At 43.5% G+C, this 22448-nt stretch overlaps 2 protein-coding genes across 13 annotated transcripts in view; both read right to left on the bottom strand.

The window, feature by feature from the left end:
• The window catches only part of HLF (HLF transcription factor, PAR bZIP family member), a 74765-nt gene extending 66654 nt beyond the window's left edge, over positions 1-8111 (bottom strand). For 3 of the 5 annotated variants that reach the window (XM_039500921.1, XM_039500922.1, XM_039500927.1), the window contains exon 1: positions 701-873. In XM_039500921.1, coding sequence (XP_039356855.1) covers positions 701-758 — 58 coding nt within the window. In that variant the 5' untranslated portion in view covers positions 759-873. Of the gene's footprint in view, positions 1-700; positions 874-8035 lie in introns of those variants that run through there. The other 2 variants (XM_039500928.1, XM_039500924.1) reach the window with 2 other exon arrangements.
• Positions 5950-22448, bottom strand: part of STXBP4 (syntaxin binding protein 4) — a 124310-nt gene continuing 107811 nt past the window's right edge. For all 8 annotated transcript variants that reach the window (XM_039500910.1, XM_039500918.1, XM_039500917.1 and 5 more), the window contains one exon: positions 5950-9799. In XM_039500910.1, the coding sequence (XP_039356844.1) occupies positions 9685-9799 (115 nt within the window). In that variant the 3' untranslated portion in view covers positions 5950-9684. The remainder of the gene's footprint in view (positions 9800-22448) is intronic.

Raw genomic sequence — 22448 nt, 5'->3', positions numbered from 1 at the left:
CTACATTGCAGTTTCTAGCCCCACAGCCCAAACCCCATAATCCCAAGCCAACTGACCCAGGCTCAGTGTGGCAGATTGTTTCTCACAGGATAGACCTATAGAGGCTCCAGCAGCCTCACTTCCTCACCCGTGCCTGTCCCTCCCTGTCACAGAGGCTTCTAGCCTGGCTGTGATGGGGCTGAGTTTGCTAATTCATCTGCTTGTGCTGTGGCGGTTTCACAGCTTCTGCCCCCTCCTTACCTGGAGGAAGAGAGCAATAATTGGGGGAGTGGGGGCAGGGACCCATAGGCAGCAGGATGTATATGCAAGAACTTGAAATGAGAGACTAACTAACCTGGGGATAGGTAAGAGACCAATTAGACACAAGATGGGCATATGTAGGAATAGCTACCCTAGCCCACCACTGCCGCAAGGCAGAGCACCTAGAGGCGGTGTAGCACTTTTTTTGTTATATATTATAAGCAGTTCTGGGGGGAAAAATATCTCCCTTCATCTGCCCTACCCAGGGCTGGGGTGGATCACAGTTTACACAGAGGAGTGAAATGGTTCCAGTTAACAGGTTTCAGAGTAGTAGCTGTGTTAGTCTGTATCCGCCAAAAGAACAGGAGGACTCCTGTCCTGGTTTCAGTTGTTTGCCACCATCAAACTTCACAATAAACTGAATTTCAGCAGAGTTTGGGGGGAGGAGGGGAGAGCTTACCTGGTGAAATCTCCTTCTCCTCCCCTACTGTGGGAGTGGGGACAGGGGCACAGCTCATCCCCTGTAACTGTGAGACACACTGCCTGGGACCAACTCCAGCTTCTCTTCCCTCTGGCTGTAGCAGGACAGGGAGCCGGCCATTTCTGCTCACCTCCCTTGGAGTAACCTTTGCTCAGCCACCTTGGAGGAGGAGACCAAACTGCTAATCACCCTCCTTGGTTGTATTTAACACCTCCCAGGGGCTGATAATTGCTCCCGGCCTAGAGGATTAGTCCTGTGAAACCCACTTATGTTGCAACAAAACTTCCCTCTAGTGGGACAATAACCCCTAGTTCCCTTACAAGGAGTTCACTGGAATGCAGAGAAACAACTGGGGCCTTCCAGGCCACCTCTTGGTACCCGCCGTCCCTCTCAGTAGCAGCACTGGTCTGTGACTAATACGCACTCAGGGCAAGCAGTTATAACAAACCAGGCTTGAAACAGGCATAAGTACGAGTTCAGTGCCAAACAATCCTAGATTTGAGAGCTGGAAAAGGATTGGGTTCTGTTGCAGACTTACTAGTAATTAGCTAGTTTGGTTTGAAACCTGCCCGTTTTCAGGGGGAGGGGATCCAAATGGTTAACGTGAAACCACCAAGGCCCAGATAAGTAGGATCCATAGGGCTCTAAGCTATTTAGGCATCTACCTCCATTGAAATCTGACTAGACTGCATGCACCCAGACAAACAGATGGAGACATGATTAAGATGAAGTTAATTACACTTACGCTGCCTTCTTTAATGATAATATTGTCCCTTTTTGGGCTCAGCTTTCATTAGCCAAGTAGCAATTTCACTGTACTCTGCCTCTCCCTGTTTTGTGTCCTATTTCCTATTCTATTAGATCAAGTTTTATTAATTTCAAATTACGTTTTCCCCCCTCCGGTAATAAGTTCTGAGAGCAACAGGCTGCCTTCTTAATGGGCTTGTCTGCCCCTAGTAATAGACCATGACATCAATTATGTACAGTTGCCTTTGACTTGGGATGTATAACTCCCATGGTGACTAATTACAGTACCTAATAGTCCACAGTGACATGGAATAGCGCTTAATAAATGCAGCTCAGCATGGTGTTTGGAAACTGACTCCTTTACTATTCCTGGAGGGCTCAATGCTCTTGCCTTTATCTTGCCAAGGGGATTGGAAAGTAGCTGGAATGTTTTTCAATTTTCTGGATTAAGACTCCTCCCATTAGGCTCATGGTAAAAAGAATCTCAACCCTCCGGCTTTCCAAGCCCCTGCTCCACATCCCTGCACTCTTACTGTGTTACACCTGATGGCCATTTTGCTTCTTGTCCCTTAAAATCACATGCATCTTAACAAGCTCTGTAATGTTCTGGCTGGCATTTGTGCATCAGCAAAGTTGATGAACACAGACTCGTTTCTGAAGAAAGCCAGAGCAGCTGGAAGTGTTTGTGCCATAACAGCGAACCAGCATAGCACACTGTTGCTGATCCTTTTACAGCTCAGGAGGCCAGAGGATCCTGGCCACTTTGAAATCAGTGGCAAAACTGTTGATTTCGGGGGCGGATTTCACTCTAGATCATTCCTGCACTGATGTATTTTCCCAGCATGGTGGGAGTTTAAAAAACACCCAGTGCCTCATGTGTTAGCAGCTACAGGGTTTGCTTTTTTCAGCAGCAGATTGCCTCCCCCCCAACACAAATCCCACAGTCTAAGGGGTCCCAGCTGTTTCAGTCTGTACCAACTCGTCTGTGATGCCATTAGTGAAGACTTTACAGTCTCCCTTTGAACTGGAAAATAATCGCCCATGTTGGAGTGATCAAACCCTGTGCCTCTAGGCAGAAAACTGAACGAGGGATTCAGGGTGATTGAAAAGTGATCTCATGTCTCAACTCTGGCATCAAGTTTTCCCTTCAGAGGCGACAGAAGCTGCACATCTCCAGGCAAATTCAACCTAAACACAACCCAGTAGCATCCAGTCTCTCTCTAGTCACAATCAATCATCATACAACTCCCCCCATCATTCACGTCAATAGAAGCTTCCTGTCAGTTCATTCCCAGAAACCGAAGTTCCCCCAATGAGTAATGTGGTGTCACCTAAGCACAATTGTCCAGTGTTGCAGCATTCTTAGCTTCCTGTAATTGTCAAGACAAAAAATGGAATGTTTCACATTTGGGGAAGACGCTGGGCCAAATTCTGTGCTGATGTGACTTTTATTTTCCTAGTAAACACTTTCCTGACTAACTTGGAAGGTGGATCATCTTTGACACTAAAAACTTTTAAAAGATGGGCTTATGCACCAGGCCCATTTTACAGATGAGCGAACTACAGAACAGGGCTATTAAGGGGCTTGCCCTAGGTCATGTAGCAAGTCAGTGGCAGAGCCAGGAATAGCGTCCCAAAGTCTTGACTCCGAGCTTCCTTCTCTAACCCTTGCCTACATTGCCATTCCCTCCCCTAAGGTGAATGACGGCTGCACGTGTAGAGATAGGAGACTCAGGGCCTGATTCAGGAAATCATCGCTGTTCAGGCTGCACTTAAGCATACGCTTATTTAGAGTTGATTAATCCTTAGACTTGGAACTAGACACAGGCCAGGTAGCTGAACTGGTGCTGAGCACTACGGTGGGTTTGGGCTGAGGTCCAAGCTCAATTCAGAGTTAGCATTTGGAGAGGCTGATGCTAAAACCTCAGTAGCAGTTTGTTTTGAAATCGTCACAAAAACAAGCACTTTATTGTTCGGCTCTGACCCAAATCCAGGCTCCTGGTGACAGGTTTCAGAGCGGTAGCCATGTCAGTCTGTATCTGCAAAAAGAACGAGGAGTCCTTGTGGCACCTGAGAGACTAACAAATTTATTTCAGCATAAGCTTTCGTGGGCTAAAACCCACTTCATTGGATGCATGCAGTGGAAAATACAGTAGGACAGATTCATTTCCAAACTGTACACCAATGTTCATGGGCATGGGGGAAGAGTGAGGGGGTCTGATGTGGGTCTATTTTGATTTGTAACTGATTAAAAATTAACAGTATCATGCCTGTGTCTTTAGAGCCATTTATTTTAAAGCACTTGGCTGTCTGGTGAGTGATGAAAAATTCTGTCTGATCAAATTTTAGTAGAAACGTCAATATCTTTATTGTGTAATAAAGCAGGTCCTCCCAAAAGAATGTAAAAGAAAAAAAAAGTCAACTTATTAAATCAGTGGCAGCTTCAGCCTGTGTTTGGAGAAGAATCCTGAGTAAGTGGCAAAAGATCAAACTGCAAAAAATATGAAAAAGAATCTGGATTGTACAACCTGTTAAATGGCCGGCATTTTCAGCATTACATGAAAACAAAAAGCTGGTTATTGAGAACAGTGGTTAGGCTTCATTCACTGACATTTAATTTTTGGCAGAGTATCATTCCACCCATTTGACGGTTAAGACCAGGCCACAGCAGCTAAAGGTGCAGCTAGGTGCTCAGTTGGCTTTTCAAACGCACTGAAATGGATTAGGTGCCTAATTCCCATTGACTTAGTCTGCATTTTTAGATGTCTAAATACTTCTGTGAAGCTTGCTCCAGATCCTTAGCTCCTGTAGATCTGCGTATCTCCATTTAACCCAATGCAGTTACACCAGACAGGGCTCTGGCTCTGAAGCATCAGAACAACATGCTACTCAAAATTACCTGGTGGGTAAATGATCTGGGAAGAAGGAGCTGTCTTGGGGTTAGACCATAGGATTTAGAATAAGGATTCTTGGGTCTACACCAAATGTTGCCACTGAGTCAGTGTGTCATGTTGGACAAGCCACATAGGCCAACATTTTCAAAGGCAGGGGGCCACCGATTTTGGATGCCCAATGAGGGACACCGAGGGGTGCTGAGTACTTTCATCTGCAGTTCTGAGTATTGAGCAACCCTAGTAATATGGCTACAACCATCACCCGGAAGAGGGAAGAGTTAAGGGTGTGAGAACAGAACTTGGCTCTGTCCTAAGTATGAGATAGACAACGAGACCAACTTCCTTTTCATTGGCCTCTCACAGCATAATCTTGATGCTTCTCCTATTTGCTGCTCATATTAACCGACTCATTAACGATCTTCCAAATGAGGGTTTTCCCCACCTCAGCGACGACTGACCTTCCCCCCCGCTTTTGTCTGTCAGAAACTGGCTTCATGTAAAATAAGAAATCGCTTGCTTGAGTTATAAAACTACTTGGCACGAGAAGCACTGAAGGGCTGGTGAACATTACACGGGGCGGATCAGCGTGAGCTGCTTAGCTCGAACTGGCCTCTCATCACTGGCCTGACACATTTATCCTTCCCTAGCAAAATAAGGTTGCCGTTTCCCCCCAGCAAAGACCCGTTCTATAATAGCAATACACGCTCTCCGGCAGGCATGGTTACCTAGGAGACAAGGCCTGGGCCTGTGGCGTAGATGTAGCCAGGCAATACATAGCTCCCATGAGCCAAACACACTCTGAAGTAAACCAGCTAATGCACACGCCCCGGCAGCGATGGCGTGTGTGTTTCAGGGCATGACAAACCGCCATCCCTTACGGTAATTATTAGTTGATTTATGGTAGTGCCCAGAGGTCCAACTTGCAACTGAGGACCCACATTGTGCTACACACTGTACAACCACAGAGTGAGACACAGGCCTGGCCCCAAAGACCCTCCAGTCTAAACGAACAAGACAGCTAGAGGGTGGGATGGGAAACGGATGCACAGAGAGGTGCAGATCCTCCCAGTGCCATTGAAATCGGTGGGGGCTAGATGCCTAAATACCTTTGAGGATCTGGGCTGAGGTGACTTGCCCAGGATCTTGCAGGTCAGCGGCAGAGCTGGGAACAGGACGCCTGGGCCAATGCCCTACTGTACTAGGCTGCCTCCTTGTAAGCAAGTGACTACAAACATGAGCCTCACCCTGCAATTGAATCTTTGTGAGTGAACCCCGGAGGAAGTCACTGGAGCTCCATGGGGAGGGGAGAGGAGGGGGGGGCACCTGTGTGGAAGTCACTGTAGGGCTGGAACACAGGATTTGCTTTTTCGAAAGGCCTTTCCTTTCCAATGGCGCATTTTGAGTCACCTTTGTAAAAAGAAGGTTAAAGGAATGGGACAGACAGGATTTACCCCCTTTTCTAGTCTAAAAGATTTCATTCATTACAATTCTAAAACGTGAGCGAGACCTGGAGTCGGTCAGCTGCATAATCTGCCGTGGATAATATCACAAAGCTGCGGGTGTTCATGATAAAAGAGAGACAAGTGATTTTTATCACTGAGATCTTTATTGTGAAAGGAGCATCAGAACTTTACATCACTTTAGGTGGTTTTTTAAATACAAGGAGGAGTGGCCATTCATGCCATAAGATTAGGATAGTACAAAGGGCTTTCTAAAGCCAAGTGTGAGCAGGGTCATCCTTTGAAAACGGCTTTACTTAAGTAAGATGTTATAGTGAAATTCAGCCCTGTGCAGAGGACAATACAAGGGCTATGCACCACTTCAATCCCACTTCTGCCCTCAAGGCTCCCACTGAAATCTATAGCAAAATTCCCACTGACTTTAGTCCTGCAGAATTGGGCCCTGGAGGGCCTGAGTGGTGCATAGGCCTTGTGTTGGTGGGTTCACGCTAAATAAGGATGGTTTTGTGTGGTATGTCAGAGGGTGTGAAACAAGCATCTGTAGTGACTTATTTAAACATACAGTGGGATGCTCAGGGTAGTTTCTCTGTGTGAGTGTGGTGTGGGGAGAGATCTACCCTGGTTTTTTTAAGTGATACATTGGGCTGCATTAAAAGGAAGACACTTCGCAGCTGCAGTTTGACCCACAGCCTCAGAAGTATTGAGGTGCCTAACTCCCACTGAAGTCAGTAAGAGTTTTACGCGCCTGAATATCTTTGTGTCTAATCTGCCTGTTTATTCCAGTCACTGAAACACCTGAGCTGCTAACACTGGTACTTGCAGTATTGCCAATTCGAAGGGTGCAGTGTACTACAGGTCCTATTGCAAAGGTAAACACCGGAGTGTTGCAGAAGTCTATTTATAATGGTGTCAACTGAACATAAGGCTCCAGTATCTGTTTTCTGGCAACGCTTTTGTTTCGTTCTCTTAACGGCTACAAAGTTGTACTTCCATTGCTCTTCCACTTGGTACATTTCATTGTGCAGTAAAAATGTAAAGCAGCCATTACAGAGTTGCGTGTTTTGACAACTGCTCTTTACAAAGTCTCATTACGTTATTCCAGAGCCATTTTCCCACTTTACAGGATTCAGTGTAATCAAAATTGTTTTGCAAACTGCTTCAGTGAGAGAAAAAAAAATAACCTAGGAAACAAGTATGCCAACTTACAAAAATAGATGAGAACATTTGGAGATCCCAGGTTTCAAAACAGTCTCAGTGCTGGAGAATATGAGCTATAGTAGCTTACCTGACTGATGAGACAACACTAGAATAGAGAAGAAACTAGATGAATGCAATGCTCTGTTTCTAAGAAGTCTTTAATTATCAAGTCAAAATAAAAGAGCCACATTCTCCAAGCAAGCACGGCAGGCAGAATGCCAACATTTTATCTTGGGTTCTCCCCCGCCATCTCCAACTTTCAGGGTTGGGCTGGCTGGCTGGAAGCTACTGGCAGAGTGGAGTTGTGACCACCTATCTTTACTTTGAGATAGCATAACCCATGGCTGAATCAAGCCCTGGGAGGATAGCGTAGCCACCATCTGATTCAAATCTCTCACAAAGAAATCAGAGTGGCACAGTCTATATATGCCCTAACTAAACAGAATTCTTGGAAATCCCTGATTAGAGCTGGAAAGTTCCTGGAATAAACATCACATACTCCAGAAGGGACCATCTCAAACAAGATACCATCATGTAACTCCCACACACTGGAAAGAAAGCAAAAGTTGGTCCAAGAAAAGAAATTACCTCACCCACCTTGGCTCTGTAATAAACAAAGCACTTACATGACTCCTAGGACTAAGGAAACTTCAGAAAAACCCCCGTACAAGGTCCTGCATGCAGCAGGAGTCTGTGCCAGTTTTTAAAGGGCGTTTAGAGAAGAACGGCATCATTATAGCTCGACACAAAGCCCCTGCTAATGAGTTTTGCTCAGTGGTTCTTTGTGGTGGTTTGAGGGATGGGGGCAAAATCCTCCCTCTGAGGCCATTGTAGATCATGGCTGCAGCATGGGAGCTTTCCGGGCTGCTGTCATATGGAGGGTTTGTTCAGTGGATCTGCTGGTCAAGCTCCTTCCATAACGTCCTCCCTCTACCAGCTACATGAAGGGGCACGGACTCCACATGCATGGATAATTGGCCCTGACCCAGTTAAAAGAACACAACAAAGTCTCCTACCAGCCTCCCGAGTGAGTACGACATTGTCATTCCTAGTGCTGGACATCTGCTTCCAGGACAGACTGGGCAAAACTAACTTCTCTGTGCCGCAGTACAGATTCCCTGGGAGGGGCTATCCTGGGTGTGACACTATCACACACGGAGCATGTGTGATAAAGGGCCATCCTGTGACTCAGAAAGGAGACTTCCTCGGAGTTTTGCTCTGTAAAGCAAATGAAACGTTGAAGGCCTAAGAGCTCCCCTGTGCCTGGCTCTGCACCGGGTGTGAGGGGAAGGCGGCAGGGAGAGTTTCAGCAGGCATAGGAGCTGTAAACATGTCAGGTCCTTTTTCTCTAGTACAAAGGCTTGTAAACCTAGCGCACCACTTGTCAGAGACTCCCCATTGAGGGTGTCAGGGATGGGGAACTGGCTTTGAATTGACCAGTGGAGCTAAGCTGGATCTTTTCAGAGCGTCACACTCCTATGCTCCCAAAAGGAATTCAGGCGGTAGCCTGTGCCCGGTCCTAAAGGTCTGAACCACTATTTTTCTTTGGCATATTCATCAGTGCTTCTAGTGTTCCTTATTTCATTCATTGGTCAATACCTGTCACCGTCACAGATAAAAAAAAAGAAAAGAGCCTTCATAGTGACCTATTGTAGAATCAGGCACTCAAAGCAGAAGTCAGCTTTTGTGCTGAGTGTAACATTATCTTAAATATCGCATGCTGCTGATGCACAGTGAAACCTGTTTGTAGGGCCTCAGCAGCGCCTCATTTTGAGTAACCCCTTTAAAACATCCTCAAGGTCTCCAGATGATTTTGTTTTGCATCTACGTAAAGACCTACTTCTAGGAGGTGACCGAATTCTGCTGATCCCAGAGGTGCTTTCACAAGTTTCATCGTACTTGAAACTTCACAGCTTCTACTGAAATATTTGCATGTGTCTATAGGTTTAGCAAAGTACAAAAAGGAAATCATCTTCATTGCATGATTATGCTGACAGAGTATGGCTTTCTCAACCAAAATTGTGTCTTTATACTTGACAACTCATCAAGGCCGTGTCTTCCTAAGGCCTAATCATTCATCTTAAAATAGTTGTAAAAAAGTCATCTAGGCTGCAATACTTATAACAAATTGTCATAAACTTTTGCTAGCAAAATACACTGAATGTTTCTGCTATAAAAAACAGACTAACTCAGTAATTACAGAAAAGGCATCTCTATTACAACTACCAGCACTGGTAAAAAAGCTCAGCTTGTACGTTATGGCTCTACAAGCAGCTTGAAGCCACTGTGAGAATTACACCCACTGGGCCCAATTCTGTTCTCATACTAGGAGCAGGATTAACTCCATTCCAGCCAATGAAGTTATACCAGTGTATAAGTGGTGAAAGGTCAGGATCAAATCCTAAGGTACGAGGATGAGAGTGACCCCTGTGCACAGGACTTATCCAGGTCCTGTGCACCACCTAAGTTCTTAAGGTTTTAAGTGGAAATTTTGCCAGGGTGAACTTCAGCCTTGAAAATGATCCTACCTAAATCAGTGGCAAAGCTCCTATTGACGTCAGTGGGCGTAAGATCAGGCGCTATTACATTCAACTATTGGAAGGTGTACATCTTCTTATTCTGGTGCAGAAATGAGACTGAAACTACTCTCCACCACTGGCCAGTCTCAGCTTTTGGGGTCTGGAAGCTCTCTGGTGTGGTCTTCCTCATTCTCCTCGGAGCAGGACAAGTTCAGTGCACTGGTCACTGGATGGATCCATGATGTCGTCTGTGTTACATGGCTAAATGGAAACAAGAAATGCCATTACCATCCCCAAAGGGCTTATTTCAGATCATAAAAACAGGCAAAGTCCTAAGGATGCTTAGCCCCTCTCTGGAGGTCCCCAGTGTCTCACAGGATCAGACCCTAAGAACTGTTCATTAAAATATTTCCAGCATAGGAGTGTCTCTTTCATTAAACATAAAACTTCACATACATTTATTTCCCATTCTGTAGGCAAAAGGAGGTACCTTTAGGATGTGAGAACCCCAAGTCAAGTTCCTTGCCTCAAACAGTCCCCCTTGATTTAATTGAAAGCTAAGGAGAAAAGTGCTCTTGCAGCAAAGGAATCTTGGTATACTGAAAATACCCTGGAGGTGGTGTCTCATGAATGACCACGGTTACTGGCCACTAATACAGCAGCACCCTACAAACGGTGGTCTCCCAACCTTCCAGCAAGCTGAGAGCAGAGTGGCCAAGTGACCTGATGAGGTCAGAGAAGGAATCAGCCAGAGCTGGACCCAGGAGATTCTGGTTCACAGTCCCATGCTCAGATACTAGAGGATGGACTACAGAGGTGTAGAATCATTAAGAGGCTTCTCCTCTTGAAGGTGAGAGAGGTACATAAACCCAAACGGGAGTATTCTTAGTCGTCCTCTGGGACAAATTCTAGGCATCCGGTGCTCATGCAACTAACCTGACTCACGTGAGTCGCCCCTACTTGTGTAAGGGTTACAGGCTCAGGCCCTGCGTTTGAAATACCACCCTAAGCTGCTTGCATCATCCTGGTCTGCTATCACTAACTGCATTCCCAACAATATGAATGGCTAAAAAGACTCTGCTCAGATTTAGTGAGTGCAGACAAATGGATCAGGCTGAGAATACTGTAAACTTGTGTACATAATGAGAGCGACAAAGCCAGTGAGATAATATCTTTTATTGGACCAACTTCTGTTGGTTGAAGGGACAAGCGTCATAGAGCTCTTTCTCAGGTCTGGAGCAGGTAATCAGCGTCTCCAAGCTGAATACAAGGTGGGACAGATTGTTAAGCATAAAGTGTTCAAACATGCTGTAGGAGACCACTTAAGTGGGCAATTAAGGGTTAGCAGACAGCAGCATTACAAATTGTTGTAATGAGCTGTAAAACCAGTGTCTATAAAACCATGTTTTTTATGTTAAGTCCAGCAAAGTTATGAATTTAAGTTCTGAGGTTCATCTTGGGAAGGTGTTGTGCAGGTTTCCTTTGAGGACAAGCCCAGAGAGGTCAGAGATGGAGTGGGTGAAAAGTGTTCACCCAGGGGTGATAGGATATTTTTGTCTTTTATCATTTTTCTATGTGAGTACATTCAAGACCCCTTCATTTTAAGTGGTCTCCAACAGCATGTGTGAACCCCTTATGCTTAACCATCTGTCCCACCTTGTATTTAGCTGTGACACTCTGGTTACCTTCTCCAGACCTGAGGAAGAGCTCTATGAAGCTTGAAAGTTTGTCCCTGCCACCAACAGACATTGGTCCCATAAAAGATATTTCCTCACCTACCTTGTCTCGTTAATATCCTGGAGCCAACATGGCTACAACACTGCAAATAACATACATAATGCAAGCCAAGCCCTCTTCCCCCTACTGCCCCCTGGGCACAAAAAAACCCCTCAGATAAGATGATCAGTTGTGTGGATACCATCCACACTGTACGTGGGCAGGTCACAGCCTTCTGTCCCTTTCTGGAAAGGATGGTAAAAGAAATACAGTTCTTTTCACTGGTTTTAGTCCTGCTAATAGATTCAATCATTGTTATAGGCAAGTTGGTGCAAAGAGGAAGCTTGTAATATAAGATGATCATTATGAAAAAGCTGACAAATCAGATGAATATATCGTCTTCGTATGCAATAGCAAGGAAAATAAGTAAGACCAGAGGAACAGACATGCTAAGGAAACCCACAAGAGTCCCATTATATTACCTTGCAACCTGTTAAACAAGCAAATACCTGTGCTGCTATACCCTACAAAACAAAACATTGCGGTCCTGAGCAAATTCTGCCCTGACTGATTCTCTTTGCAAATCCACTGTAATCTGTCCACGCTATGGACATCCATAGTGCCCTCTGAGGTTAATGGGAGCCTGGCCTGTGTATCCTAATGCAGGCCACATTCACCACTCCACAACAGAAACAGTTCATAGGAAAGAAAAAACAAGGGTGGAATGTATAATAAATAGTTTTGGGAGAATTTGATTTTCATTTTGTTGTTTCACTCAGATACCGATTTTTATCAAGTTAATGTTTTTGGTTGTGTGAGATTATGGGTTTTTAAAGCGCTTAACATTTTTTTCTATTTGAATTTTCACAATTGTGCAAAATTAACTGTGTGTGTGTGTGTGTGTGAGAGTGAGAGAGAACACAATTATTTAGTGACACCCAAACCCTGCAGGCGTAAGGTGCACAGAGGCTGCAGTTCTGGCAGGGCAGAGCAGAGATCCCTGGCCAGGAATGCAAGGAGGAGGACAAGCCCCTGGCCACAGGGGAAGCCACCCCACTGTCACCAACCCCAGGTCCACGAAGGGAGCCCCTGCATTCCTGCCATCACTGCCCCACTCACTTCACCTACTGCAAAAGCAGGGACTGTCCCTGGGCAGGAGCCCTGCAGCTGGGAACTCGTCATTCTCCTTGTGGTCCTGGCTGGGATCTCTGCTCTGCTCCAACAGGATCGCAGTCTTCCCCACACCTGGTGCCTCCTGAGATCTAGATGCCTGAGGGTGCTAGGTGCAGGGCAGGCTGCACTTGCTGACTGCAAGCAATGGATATTTTTGGCATCTATTTCTGTGTATCTGATGTAATTAATGTTTACCGATGACTAGTGATTTAAATCAAATCCTGCCAAGCCTAGTAATAAGGTGAGTGGTTTTATTCTTCAGTTAGTTATGAGCTGTGGTGTAGCATACACAGCAAAAAGGAGTGTGAATATGTATTCACAAGTGAATTTAAAAACACAGCTCTGGGGTCAGTGGTCCCATAAATAGGGAGTACTACCTCATGGCTAGAGGGAAAAGCATCTGCCCCATTGCTGGCCTGGTTTACACTTCGTTTTGCAAATCCACTGGGCCAAATTCACCACTCAGTTTTTCCCATGTAAACGACTGTAATTCTATGGAAGTTAATGGACACATTCTGCATTTACACAGGTGGAACACAGAGCAGAATCTGACCCACTGATTTCATGGGGTGTAAGTGTGGGTTGAATCTGACTAAGTTTTATTAGTGTATAAATATCTTCATATAAGACATTTCTCATCTAGATTTTTCCCCTTCACTTCATTCTCTTCTCTTAATACCTGCTGCAGCTTTGCTCCTTCTCTATTCCCGCCCCCGCCCCCATGTATTTGCATTGCACGCTGTCTGCTGAGCAGTCTCTGAACAGTTTCTTCAAGTACAGTTGGCTTATGCAGCAATAAACATAAGGCCAGATCCTTGACTGGCCTGAATTGGGAGAGCTCCATGGAAACCAACAGAACTAGGCCAATTTTCACCAGCTGAGGTACTGGCCCACAGTCCCTGTGACTGTAATTACACGCACTCGCCTTTACAATGCCTTGTGGAACAAGGCCGTGTTTGTGGGCTAGAACACAGATATAATGCAGCTACATTATTTACAGTAAGTCTCACCCCTTGTTCTAACAGAGCTGCAGCCTAAACTCGGGCCCAATTTCAGCTCAGTTCTAACTTCTGAGTGAGCAATGGGGCCATTCTGGAGTTAAACCACTGTAAGTGGAAGCAAATTTTGCTCTTTCTTTTCCTGCACCATTTGATTGTGGTCTCATTTTAATACCTGAAGGTTAGGTTTTGCGTCAGTGTCTCGCAGCACTGACTTACTGGTACAGGGATTATGCTGTTCTGATGAGATGAATGAGCTATGCCGTTACCTCGTACTCACGCCTTTTACTCGGATGTACTGAGCTAGCACTAAATAAAGTGTGATGAGGACTGTACTGCTGCCAACCATGAGGTAAAGCTGGACCACAAAGCTAATTTAAGTTAAAACTTGAGCTGCTTTAACTAGATTACCTCCATCTTCTGAGCTGGTAGCCTGTCAATGTATCCATTACTTAGTACATGGTCAAATCCTTCAATGGGCTGATGCCTGTAGACGGACTGAGTAAGAACAGCAAGATTTGGCATATAGATTTAGCAACCTTTATGCTCACAAATAGCCCCAGTTAAGCCATGGGACGATTTACAAGAATAGGAGATGCAAATTGAGCCTTCAGTGAGCTCTTTAATTATTAGAGTAACATGTGTGCACATTTCAAAGGGAACAGGTTTATAGCTATCGTGCACAGACACTGAAAAGAGTTCTAATATCACTTTTTATATGGGATTTATGAATAACATGACAATTTAACAAATCAAGCTACTCACGGTTAAAATGATATATATTAAATTATAGATGTGTGTATATACATTACATATCAAGTATGTGTGTGTTTATATATTTACAAATCTAGTTTTCAACAGGAAAAAATATTTGCCGTATTTTCTAAAATAAGTTTTCGGAGCTGTTAGTAGCTCCCCAAAGAGACTTTTTTCTCTAGTTGACAAGTTAAATCACCGTGTTTTAAAACTGTCTATCAACCTCTAAAATTCTGTGGCCTGAAATTCCACTTGCCTGTCTAACAGCTGAAGGACTGAACCTTAAACATGTTGATTATTTAGTACATTTTCTGACTCACCTGATTTCGATTACCTGTAGAATCATGGCGTCAGATGTCTCACCCTGCTAATACAGTATTTGTTTCCTACAGCACTGTCTGAAGTACTTTGTTCTGCCTAGTTTTACACAGTCATTATCCATTTTTCCCTTACTGACTTTAATTAATAATGGAATCATTTTTACTTGTGTCCCTGCACAGTCCTGTCCAACATGCCTAAGTCCTGATCTATCACAAAGCTATATCAAGTCTGAGCTAGCAGCCAAAGGTATAACTAAATCCTATGGCTGGAAACTGAAGCTAGACAAAATCAGAGTGGAAATAAGCTGCAAATTTTTAACAGCGAGGGTAATTATTCATTGGAACAACTTACCAAGGGCTGTGGTGGATTTTCCATCAGTGGTAATTTTTCAAGCAAGATTGGATGTTTTTTCTAACAGATCTGCTCCAGTTCAAACAGGAATTAATTCAGGAAAGTTCTATGGCCTACATTGCACAGGGAGTCAGACGTAACCACAGTGGCCTTATAATCAATGAATCTATGAACCATGAGCACACGCTGCCAAACATGTGAATTAGAACAAATTGTGGGCTGGTTTAACGATGATGTGAATAAAGGTCCACAGGTGATAGGGTGGGCCTACCCTACCCCCACCCAACATAGACTTCATTTTCTATTTATTTATCTATTTTAGTAAGTTGCCTTTTTCTATAAACTTTAGAGCTGGGGAACAACTAACAGTGGATCTGATTTTCCCCTACCACTATGAGCGCTTGATTCTGCTCCTATAGTGCAGTCAATGCAAAAATTCCCATAGTGCAGGATCAGGCCTTCAAGTCAGCAGTAAAATCTGACATCAGTGGAGTTACACTGGTGGAAAAAATGGTATAAGGAAGAACAGAATCAGGCCCCTCCATTTTAAAATACTTAAGGCCAAATTCTGGGCTAGCGTGCATCTGGAATAAATTCCACTGACTTCGATGGAGTGATGCTGGATTTGCACTGATGTAAGAGCAGGCTTTGCCCCTTACAACTGATAAGTGCAATGGGCCATTTTCTCTCTACAACCCTTTTCCAAACACCCTTATTAGACGAACTCTGACAAATAAACGTTAAGTCCAGATACTGTGTCTCACATCAGAGAAAGACACAAACAATAAGCACAGATTATTTAGGGACAAAATAATTGTATGCTGCCCTGCTATTTATTTTTAGTCCTCATCAAGTGCTGTGGCTAAAGAGTTTGGACATAATCAGTCCAATGAGATAATCCCAGATTTACTGGTTTGCGGAACATTCTCGTATTAGAAATACATCCTCTATGATTTGTGTGGTAGGGGCATCAATAGAAGTAAGAAAGAGTTCAAATCTACTTCTAGGCTCTGTTTAACTGAAGGACCATGTTTTTTTAAAGTGAGACACTACTGCCAATATTGCAGAGTTTTGAAAAGGCAGCAACACAACACAAATTCATAACTGCAAAACATTTTCCATTTCAACTGTGCAGCATCCCTTGGCAAATGTTCTTGTGGAAACGATTCATCTGACCACATTTTAGGAGCAATCAACTATGTGTTAGCTATATTTAAAGCTTTTTAGTTTACAAACAAGTCCGCGTTATTGGAAGATAGCCAAGTTTATTGTTGGAAAACAAATATTTGAGCTGGGAATATGCCAGCATTTTGTTGTTGTTTGCTTTTTTTTTTTTAAAGAGTTGTAAATTATAAAACAAATTTTATTGCTTGTACAAACAAAACAAGAGAACATAGTCTTTATTTTATTGGCAAAGAAACAGTAGCGAATTATTTAAATCCCATTATAATTACCCTCCTTATGGTTCTTACTTCCTAGCATGCAAAATGGTTTATTTCAATAAGAGAATTTAGGACATTATCTTAAGGAAAGAATGGTTCAAAGACAGAGGGATAACCTGATGAAAAATAGCTTGCACATCTCTGCTAGATTTTGAGAATTGGCAAATTGTGTTTTTCACTTTAAGTGATAAAAAATCTCCCATTTACATTACATTAATTTGTACAGAGCCAAGTTCTGTAACCTCACAGAGGGTCATGGAAAGCCTTGTAGGCAGCAGAACTGGTGCAGGTCACTTTGTAGGCTTGCCCTTTTGCACAGAGTCCAGGTAATGCCCCATGGAGATTTTTTCCATGCTATTGTGCTGGGAGACTGAATGGGCGTGGCCAATGTGAACCGGGGCCATTTCCCGTGGATTAACTGGCCAAAATTCTCCACTGCATGATTGTATGAGTGACCTGCAACTTGCAAGAGAAGAAATCCTGTGCAAGGCCTGTTTGAGATTTTTGGGGGAGTCTGGATGTCTCTCCAAACCAATAATCAACCAAACTCCCACCGTATAAAGATTCATTATGGGCCAAATGAGTTCTGCTATTGACTTCAATGGGACCAGGATTCAGCCCTATTTGAATAAAGAAAGCCAGGTTCTGACCTCATGTGAAGCCTGTGCTGACCCTCTGAATAGAGTGATGTTGTACACAATGTAAGAGAAGGCAGAATGTGTCACATTTAAAATCAAATGCACAAATGCAATGACAATGGTAGCTGGGGTTTTTCTAAACTGATATCCTAGCAACCTACTCTGTTGAACTTGCATCAGTCATTTTACTGAGCTGTTAATTTTTTGCATCCTTGATTTTGGATCTCCCAAATCTAACTGGCAATGCAAAATACAATAATGCTTAATTCAAGATTATTGGTGCTTAATAAAACTTTAAATGATCTGTGCATAAATGAAAATTATTGCAAAAATCACTAACTTTTGCTGACTGCTTTAAGGCAAAGGACTGAGGATGTCAAATCCCTTACTATCAAAACTGTAACCTTTTGTACTTTCAATGTTGCTGCTGAAACAGCCTGCAACGAAAACAGGATGGAGCAAAAGTTGTTGCTAGCAGCAACTGCACGATCACAAGGCTACACCCAGTAATACACCTTATGGCTACACCAGTAATACATCTGTCATGTTACACTGATTTTCTTCCCCCATATTTTATACTAGGTCCCTTTACATACCCGTATGCTCCGAGGAGCAAATCCTGCCATTCTCCCCCTCTATCTGCAGAAACACCTGGGTGCAGAGATCCCCAGATGAATTGGGGATGCCACGCAGGGTGCACACCACCTGCCAGGAGGAAATCACTGTGTGGACTTCCTGTGCACTGCCATTCAGTGGGGGCTTGGAGGTGGGGTAGGGCCAGGCTATGGGAGAAGTGGAGCTGGGGCCTGTGGATTCAATATTAGGTGGATTGTCCTGCATAGGGTGAAGGTTCAGGAACCCTAACAGGAACCCAAGCCCCAGTTAGGGTTGCCAATTTTGGCTGAACGTGTTCCTGGAGGTTTCATCACATGACATAATCTTTAATTAAAAATTAATCTTTAATTCCTGGAGACTCCAGGACAATCCTGGAGGGTTGGCAACCCTAGCCCCAATACAAGTCCTTTCCCTTTCTCCTGCATGGAATTTCAGTGCACAGCCCTGTTTGCTGAGCTGCCCACAGCTTTGTAGGATTTGCCCTAACTGCTCCCTTTGTCTCCTGCTCTGCCTCTTCTTTCATGCTTCCCCTAATGCTTTGAATGTCCTTTTGCTTTCCATGCACCCAACACTTCCCTTCTCCTTTAAACCCACTTCTTTCAGGAAGCCTTCTAACTGCTCAACCACAATGCCTCTCTTTGCCTCCTTGCACCCAACTGCTTCCCTGTATTTCCTATTTCTCTGAGTTTCTCTTCAAGTCCCTTGGACCTCGATCAATACTGTCTTTAAGTGTTTTGTAAAGGGCTGGGTAATAATAAACAATAACAGCAGTCCTGCACAAAGCCAGAGTAACCATGACTTTTGCTTTGCAGTGGTGCTGGTGGTGAGATGTGGGATCCTTCCCCCTACCACCGGGTGGCAGCGGAGTAACAAAGGAACCAAAGACTCTTACAACTGCAGAAGAATCTATTGTTTCTGAATTCCCCAGGACCAGAACTTTTGGCCAGTAGATCCAGTAACTGTAGATTTACTGGCTACGGCCCAGTTCACTCCTTGCATGGTGGCACAGAGAGAAATCCATGCTGCAGTGCTTTGTGGTTGGGATCCCCTGTGCAGCAGATTGTATCAGTTCTATTACCTGGAAGGCTGTGCAGAATATGGCACGTATGGAGTATTTCACAAAGTCAACATACAGGTTGCAGCCAATGTATAGTTAATGGTGCAGTAAAATAATGCAGCCCGCACCCACTTTTATGTATCTATGATCACATTTTATGAGATCAAAACTATCCCTTGGCTTTTAGGAGACAGCACTTTTACCCCTCTGCTCTTATCATTTTGACTTAACCTTGGCTTTGTCTTTTCAGTGAAATCAGCTCTGATTATGATGAAACAGCAGTGTGGCCAACAACTCTTGTGGCCATTGTACACCGCTGACCCAGTCAAGATTTCTGACTCAAAAACCATCCTATATGCTTCTGTAGCCTCTTTTAAAATGTCAGTATTTGGAAGCCAGATGTTAATTATATGGAGATTCTCAGTTAACCGAGTGAAGCTGAAAACATGCCATTGCCATCTTATGCTTACGCTAGTGTTGATGAGATCTGCAAAGAGGGAATTGTTCTCAATTGTTCAGCTTTATAGGGGGATTAGATCAAAGAAGTAATTGGGTAAAACTGGGTAAGTATAGTAAATCAATCTTGAGAACAGCTGGTGAAGACAATTTCCAGAACTCAGAACCTACAAGCACTTTGGGAAATAACGTGTTTTGTATTCATCAAAACCAGATGATCTGAACTTAAAATAAACATTTTTTAAAAATAACTTCTGTTTAGTTTTTAGCTGCTCGACTCTCTCCCAGGATTACATTTTATAAGAAACACCTGTAGGGAAGGCGCATCGCATAGGAGTTGCAGATTAAGGACCTGAGGTGCTGAGCAGCTTCTGGAAGATGGTTAGTGCCCTTAGTGCCCATTGGCTTCAGTGAGACTGAGGGCACTGATCACCTTCCCAGCTCTGGTCCCATTGTGACACACAAAACCCCCAATCTTGCTGTGTTTCTCTGAAGGGGCTGTGGGTTTAGTAGTTAAATAATATAAAATGAAAGCCCAAGAGAGTCCAATTTATTCCTTGATTACACCCATTAAACAGCAGTGTATTAAAAGTCTAGGGGCAGGTTCATAAGAGGTAACCATCACTGAAAAGATCTTTTCTTTGTCCAGATAGTGGTACTACTAGTGGTATTAATAAGAAGGTGCAGCAATACACAAATGGCCTGGTCTGGAAACAAAACAATAATAATAGTGGGATCCAGTGCTGAGTAAACACTTGGAATTGGTGATGGGGTACATGATCATTCACTTACAAATTCAAATCTCCCTGGGTCAGAAGTGATTGAGTGTTACCACCATGTGAGGATAGTTCAGTAGCCTGCGTGCAAGGGGTCAGAGGTTCCCAGTGAACATGTGACTACATCACAAAAAAACAACTTCCTGTGTGGTAACTTCTTGACAGTCTCAGCAGACACCAAGGACTGTAAAGATTAGTAGTGGCCTCTTCCACAAAGTGGCAAACCCTGCTCCAAGAATGGAAGAATTAACAGGATTTTGAACTCACCAAGTTTCCAGTCCCTACATGGAAATGACCCAGTAGTGGAGAATTTGGCCCTCAGTCACACTGGTGTAAAGCTGGAGTAACTCTACTGCAGTAAACAGAGATCAGAACTAGTTCCAGTCACGTTGGTGGGATTTATGAGCATATAAGGGAGAGAGAATTTAGCTCTAGGGTTCTGCTCACAGGGAGGAAATGTAAACTGGTACATGACTTGCTATGCCAGAACCTGATTGGGAAGCACAGTTTCTGCAGAGGACAAAAGAATGTTTCTGCATTCTGGTGCCTGATATTGGAAAAAAAAATGTCCTGCCCCACCCCCTTCAAAAAAGCTCCAACCCAGCCAGAAGCTGCTTAAAGTCTTAACATTCTTGTATTACAAACTCATGTTATCATAAAAGCCAGTGCCAAGTTCCCTTGTATTACCTCTAAGGTCATTTCCCTTACAACAATACAAAATGAATTCACTGAAAGTCAGAACAGATGAATTCACTGTAACCACATATGCTGGGAGTTGAACTATTTTAAAAACTTTAATATATTTTTCATTTTTCAAGTAATTCCATTCTGCTTATCCAGAATTCTTCATGTAGTTTCCATTGGCAAAAGTATTCTCCATGTCCCATGCTAAACTGTTGTTGCGTGCTGTTAATCAGAAGCCCCACCTCACTCTAGAGGGGTCTCTGTGCCATTGGTAGATGCAAGTGATCTCTGGACATGATTTTCAGAAGTGACCAGTGATTCTAGGTGCCTCCATTTTTAACTGTCCAACATGAGACACCTCTAAGGGGCCTGAGTTTCAGAGAGCTGGCCAATAGCACTTTCAGAAAATCAGACCCACTGAAGATGTCTCAAATTGGGTCAAAAAAAATAAGAACTCAAAATTATGGGTCACTTGAAAATCTTGATCTGACCATTGTTAGTTTAAGTTTGCTAAACCCTTTGAATGAAAGGCTTTATAGCAACGATACTTAGCACATACAGTCCTCTACCAACCTTACCTGACAAACTCTTACAACACCTGTGTGAACTATGTAGCTATTATTATTTGTATTTTACAGATGGAAAAATTGAGGATGAGACATTAAAGCAAATATTTTCAAAAGTGGCCTCTAATTCTGAGTGCCAAATTTATGACAAAGGCATGATTTTCAGAGGTGCTGAGCACTAGCAACTCCAACTGGGCTCAGTACTCAGCACCTATGAAAATCAGCCCTACTGGTAGATGCTAAATTCAGCACTCAAAAACTGACGACAGTTTGAAAATTATGGTGTAAATGCCTTGTCCTAAGTTATACAGGGAAGACAGGTTCAGGAGATACTGGATTGCAAATGCCAAACTCAATCCAGCAGATCGTGCTGTCTCTCATTATACCATTGTGAACTCACTTAAACAGGAGCCTTGATGTTGAGTGTAGAAGTCTACTCCTAATGAGAACTACCATGGATTTACTAAGATTTGAACTAGAAAGAAGATTTCACAGACATTTAGACACTGTGGCTATTATCAAAATAACCTGCCGATTATAAAATACAAGATGCGGATCCTTTCTGCCACCCACCATATGCAGTGGTACTGCAAAGGTGCAGCTGTGCTCAGAGGTCTCTGAATCCACAAAGGGATGGAGCAGGATCTGGGTTTCTATTTAGCATTCAGTAGGTAAATGCAAGTGAAATTTGTTTTCCTTTTCAGATGATACATTTAGCCCTACTGCTGTAAACATTTACATTTATACTATAGAACAGACTCCAGGGCTGGAGCTACAGGCGCCAACTTTCCAATGTGCCGAGGGGTGCTCACTGCTCAACCCCTGTCTCAGTTCACAAGATATTAGTTCCTTCAAATGTCAAAAAGCAGGCTGGTCCGATTCATAGATTATAGGGCCAGCAGGAACCATTGTGATCATCTTATCCGACCTCCTGCATAACACAGGCCATAGGAATTCCCTAAATTCAATCCTACTTGAACTAGAGCAGATCTTTTAGATAAATATCCTTGTCTTTTGATTTTTAAATGGTTTGAGCGATTTTTACTGCTTTTAAGGTGTCAGAAAGTACTAAGAAGTCTTTAAAATATCTTGGCGTTCTGCCTGTGAGCTGTGTCTACTCCTGCATGTATTTGCTACAGAACCACTGATAGATGGAACAGAATAGGTTTACAGAGCAATGGGGTGGACAAAAAGAGACTAATATGTCTCAATGTATACACAAAACCTTTTCCGTTACAGCAATAGGAAATATTCTTCCTTGGCAGCACTCTAGGGCATTTAAGCACACAAGGAAAACTTCTATTTTTTTCCCCATAATTCACACAAGAACCAGAAGTACTATCCCTTCCTTTGCCATAAAA

The sequence above is a fragment of the Mauremys reevesii genome, linkage group 15 (genome assembly GCF_016161935.1).
Source record: "Mauremys reevesii isolate NIE-2019 linkage group 15, ASM1616193v1, whole genome shotgun sequence".
Classification (NCBI taxonomy): Eukaryota; Metazoa; Chordata; order Testudines; family Geoemydidae; genus Mauremys; species Mauremys reevesii.
This window is presented reverse-complemented; position numbering and strand designations above follow the sequence as displayed.